Genomic DNA, 4,630 nt, shown 5'->3' with positions numbered 1-4,630 from the left:
GTCTTTTAGTTGTATTTTTGAAGTGGTTGTTCGAGGCAGCAAACTCTGGCGTTAACCTATGCCACCATCTTGGTTTTTCCGCTGCAGTATACTTTGAAATCAAGAAGTGTGATGCTTCCATTAAAAGTATCCAGAAGCCATTTCAGGCTCCAGGAGAAGCCCAATTCAATGACAGATGCAGGCTGATTAGAGCCCAAACCTTTGGCAACAGTTGGGAAAATATGCAGTCAAACCCCTCCCAGGGAGAAGGGAACTGCCTTGTGTTTCTGCCTCCTCCCTCTGTGCTGATGCCAGGGACATAACCATGGGGAGTGTTTGTGTACACATTTAAAAACTGCCTCTGTTTCCTGTGGTGATGTGGACTCCCAAAAGCCAAGCCATGTTGGCTCTCAGAGCTAGATGATTTGGGATCCTGGCTCTCAGGTTTTTCATAAAAGTTAGAGCACTACGCATATGGTTCAAACCCTTTGGTCTTTATGGGTAAGTTGAGTTAGGGATTCCCTCCTGGCTGTAAGGTACTATAACAAGGATGGGTTTAGGATGTATGTCTCAGCTTTTCATATCTATTATGTAGTCGGTATTTTTGCAGTTCCCTAATGTGTAAAAGTCACTCAACCAGCTTCTGGATTTCTCTCTGAGGGAATTGTTTTGTGTGTACCTGTATATCAGTGTGTTCCTGGGAGCAGGGAAATCACAAACCCCCTATTCTTCCACATTGTTGACATCAGTGAAAAGTCATTAATTAAGTTTAAGCTTTTAACAAGGTCAGTATTAGGGCAAATTTATTTCATATATATCATTGGGAAAAATAAAAGAGTGATAAAAGATACATTAGACACCAATGAAAATGACAGATTTGTAAGGCAAAAATGATCAAATACTGGAAATGAAATACTGGCTCTGTCCATCCAATATCTTTCCCAGGTCACATTGCTTCCTCCTTTCTCTCTGTCTCTTCCACTTCTGTTTTTATAAAAATACATGGCATTAGGGCCACCTGATAAGCCAGGATAAGTGTAATCTCTGCAAAAACCTCCTTTCCCCCCAAATAAGTAACATTCATATTTTTATCAAATAAGTTCAGAATCACATATTGGGGTTGGGGGTTAGGATATGGACATATTGTCTTCAGGGTTGTCACTTAATGCACAATAGATGCCCTCCGATTGACGCCATAGAAAATCCTTTTAACATTTGACCCAGGTAAGGATTGTTTTCTGTCTCTGGGCATTATGTCAAGTATGACACTTATATTTGCTGCCATCTGTTCTTAGTGAACCTGAGAAAAACCATTCTTAGAAAGAATTCACCAAATAGAGGAATGGATGATTTCTACTCTCCTGTTCTTGAAGTCCTTACCTCTGAAGTCCTTGTAATGACAGACAGCTCTCTTAATTGTTTGACCACATAAACATATGTTTTAGGAATTTCTTTTCTTATTAGATCCAAAGCCTTTCTCACTGATGAAGTTCAATTACCTCACAATCATCTCTCACTACTGAGATGATATAATTATGCTCATTTTATAGTTAATGTAACTGAGTATGGTGGATGCTAATGTTACTCAAAGGTTTCAACAGATCCAAGTTTCAACACCAAGTTAAAATGAATTTGGTCATTATATTCTGATTATTTAAGAAAAATTATCTCAGAAATTGCTAAATTTCTGAGAAAGAAAGGTGAGCTTCCTTGCTTCACTGTGGGCTTAACTTTGGGTTTCAATTGACATGGCCCTATCATGGGAGAAGGGGGAAGACGGTCTCTAGAAGTGACCGCAGAATGCTTCCATTCTTTTTCCGTATTATCCATATTCTACTCCTATTCCTCTTCTGAGAGTTATTTATTTAAATATTACTAATCCTTTCAGCACTGCCTCCAGTTCTGATTATATGGAACCTGAGAAAAGAGGTTGAGTTAAGAATTAAAATAATTTGTTAAACAACACAGAAATTTAGGAAATTCAGGTTTCAACACCAAGTTAAAATGCATTTGTTCCTTATATTCTAATCACTTAAGAAAAAATTGGTGATGGAAGAATTAGGCATTCAGGATCTCCCACAATTTTTATCACTATTATTCATTCTAAATATCCAAGTTGAAAGTAGATGACACAGTCACAAACATGAAGGTATTCTATCAATGAGTTTCTTCAAGGCCCCCTTCATGTCTTTGTTCCTCAGGCTGTAGATAAAAGGGTTCATCATTTGAGGAATCACAATGTACATCATTGAAGCCACTGAAGTCTTTCTAGGAGAGTCAGTAACTTCAGAGGTAATGTACACTCCAACAACTGTCCCATAGAACAACAAAACAACTGAGAGGTGAGACCCACAGGTCAAAAAACCTTTATACTTTCCACCAGCTGATGGTATTCTCAAAACAGAGGAGACAATTTGAGTATAAGAGAAAATGATCCCCAAGAGAGGTATACCACCAAGGAGGCTAGCCATAAAATATATGAAGATGTTATTGATGAGGGTATCAGAACATGTAATCTTGACGAGTTTAGCAAGCTCACAAAAAAAGTGAGGGATTTCCAGGTCCTTGCAGAAGGAGAGCCGCAACACCATCAGACTGTGGAGCAGGGCATTCCCAATGCTAATGAACACAGAGAGTGCAATCAGCAGGCCACAGAAATGGGTGTTCATGACAATGGTGTACCTCAGTGGGTGACAAATGGCCACATAGCGGTCATAGGCCATTGCTGCAAGGATAAAATTTTCCAAACCAACAAACACCATGACGAAGCAGATCTGGGTGATACATCCTATGTAGCTTATGCTCTGATTGTGTGTTTGGATGTTCACCAGCATCTTTGGGATCGTGGTTGTGCTTAAACAGATGTCATTAAAAGACAGATTGGAGAGAAAGAAGTACATGGGTGTGTGCAGGTGGGAGTCAGAGACAGCAGCCAGGATGATGAGCAGGTTTCCCAGAATGGTGGCCAGGTATATGGACAGGAACAGGTAGAAGAGGAGGGACTGCAGTTTTGGATCATTGGTCAGTCCCAAAAGAAAGAATTCTGAAATATGTGATTCATTTCTGGGCTCCATGTTGTGGGTGAATCTGATGGAAAAGATGGAGTGAAAATTAAATACTAGTAAGTGGTTCTTAGATGAGCAGCAGCAGCATTACCTAGGAAACTATTAGAAATGCAAATTCTTGGTACCACTCCCCTCTTACTGCTGACAAACTTCGCAGTAAGGACCAGCAACCTGAGATGTAGTACTTTAAAAAAAAAGAAAAATATATTTGTGTATTGAGAACCCATATGAATATACAAATCTTTCCCCCTGCTAATTTTCTCTCCATCATCATCTCTTACACCTCCTCTTCCCTTCACTCACATTTTGACCCAATTTTTTAAGGCTCAACATTTCTGTTTACATATTATGCCAAGTGCTAAGACTGAAACAAAGAACAATACATGGCATCTCTTTCAGAAATATTCTTTTGCCTTCAAACAATCAGAAAGATGAGAATGAAGTAATTTGATCTCTCTCATAGAATATTGTTCCCCAAACTTTGACATGTCCAGAATCACCTGGAGGGTTTGTCAAATCACTGACGAGCTAGCTTATATTATGACCCAGTTACCTGTAGGAAACTTAGCTAAATGAAATTAAGTTATGAACACAGGAGAGAAGGTCTGAGTACATACAAGTTTTCTGATTGTAGAGTTGATTGACTCATTGTTGTTAATGCTCTGAAAAATAGAGAATTGGCATTTCTAAACTGTCACTCAGTTTTCATAACTTCCTTTTAAATTTTTAATATTTCATCTTAAACAATGCCTGGATCTTCTCACTTACCTAAAAGGTATGTCCACCTCTATCCATGAAGTAATGTGTGGCAGATCATGGCATCCATTCAGGTATACACTCAGCACCTGAGCATGTATTTAAAAATGTGTCTATAAAATTGAAGCTCCTAAGTTTCCTCCATGGAATCACTACTTGTCTGGATTTGATTTTCATTCCCAGAGAAACTGGACATCTATGGAGATGATATTCACTATCTCATTCTAAGAGGACTTTTTCTCCTAAGGTGCTAAGTGGCATATCATAAAAAAAAAAGAATGCTAAATGAGAGAAAGAATTAAACCCATATGCTCATAGAAAAACATACAAATAGTAGCAAGTTTTGGTCCTTGAAAACAGAGACTTAAAGATAATGCAGATTTATAAGAGAACTAGTGACCTGGTGCACGGATTTGTGCACGTTGAAAGGAAATCAATTAGAAGGTGGCCGGTGGGCGGACTGGGCGAGATGGTCCAGACACACCTTAAAGCCAACCTCCCATGATCCCTCCCTGGCTGGCTGCACCTGGGGTGGTGCTGTGGCTCCAAGGGCACCTGCAGAGTGAGTGGGGTCCCTCTGGGAGGTAGGGTCCTTTGGCCTGGCCTGCGGGGATTGGGCCGAAACTGGCTCTCTGACATCCCCTGAGGGGTTCCGGAGTGCAAGAGAGCACTCTGCAAAGTTGCTGTCGTACAAGGTGTGGAACACAAACACAAGTGTGCAGTAAACCAGATTCGGGGCCGACAGTACCCCAACAACAACATAACCCAGGGCAGAAGGTAGAATCACGTGGCTCCGTGAGGAATCAGGCTCCCTCCTCTCTGGTTTCCAG

General features: G+C 40.3%; 1 protein-coding gene across 1 annotated transcript; it reads right to left on the bottom strand.

Annotated features, from left to right (window-relative positions):
* Nucleotides 1–2,114: 2,114 nt before the first annotated feature.
* Nucleotides 2,115–3,098, bottom strand: LOC102245170 (olfactory receptor 7G2). Its single transcript, XM_005858210.1, has one exon. The coding sequence runs from the start codon at nt 3,051–3,053 to the stop codon at nt 2,115–2,117; it is 939 nt and encodes a 312-aa protein (XP_005858272.1). The 5' UTR covers nt 3,054–3,098.
* Nucleotides 3,099–4,630: the final 1,532 nt, after the last annotated feature.

Source organism: Myotis brandtii, unplaced genomic scaffold (assembly GCF_000412655.1).
Source record: "Myotis brandtii unplaced genomic scaffold, ASM41265v1 scaffold1161, whole genome shotgun sequence".
In the NCBI taxonomy this organism is placed as follows: Eukaryota; Metazoa; Chordata; class Mammalia; order Chiroptera; family Vespertilionidae; genus Myotis; species Myotis brandtii.
The sequence above is the reverse complement of the archived record's forward strand: the minus strand, read 5'-3'. Positions and strand labels throughout refer to the sequence as shown.

Bases quoted from the DNA above. Each gene is read 5' to 3' on its own strand.
- LOC102245170 (XM_005858210.1), bottom strand. From the start codon at position 3,053: ATGGAGCCCAGAAATGAATCACATATTTCAGAATTCTTTCTTTTGGGA.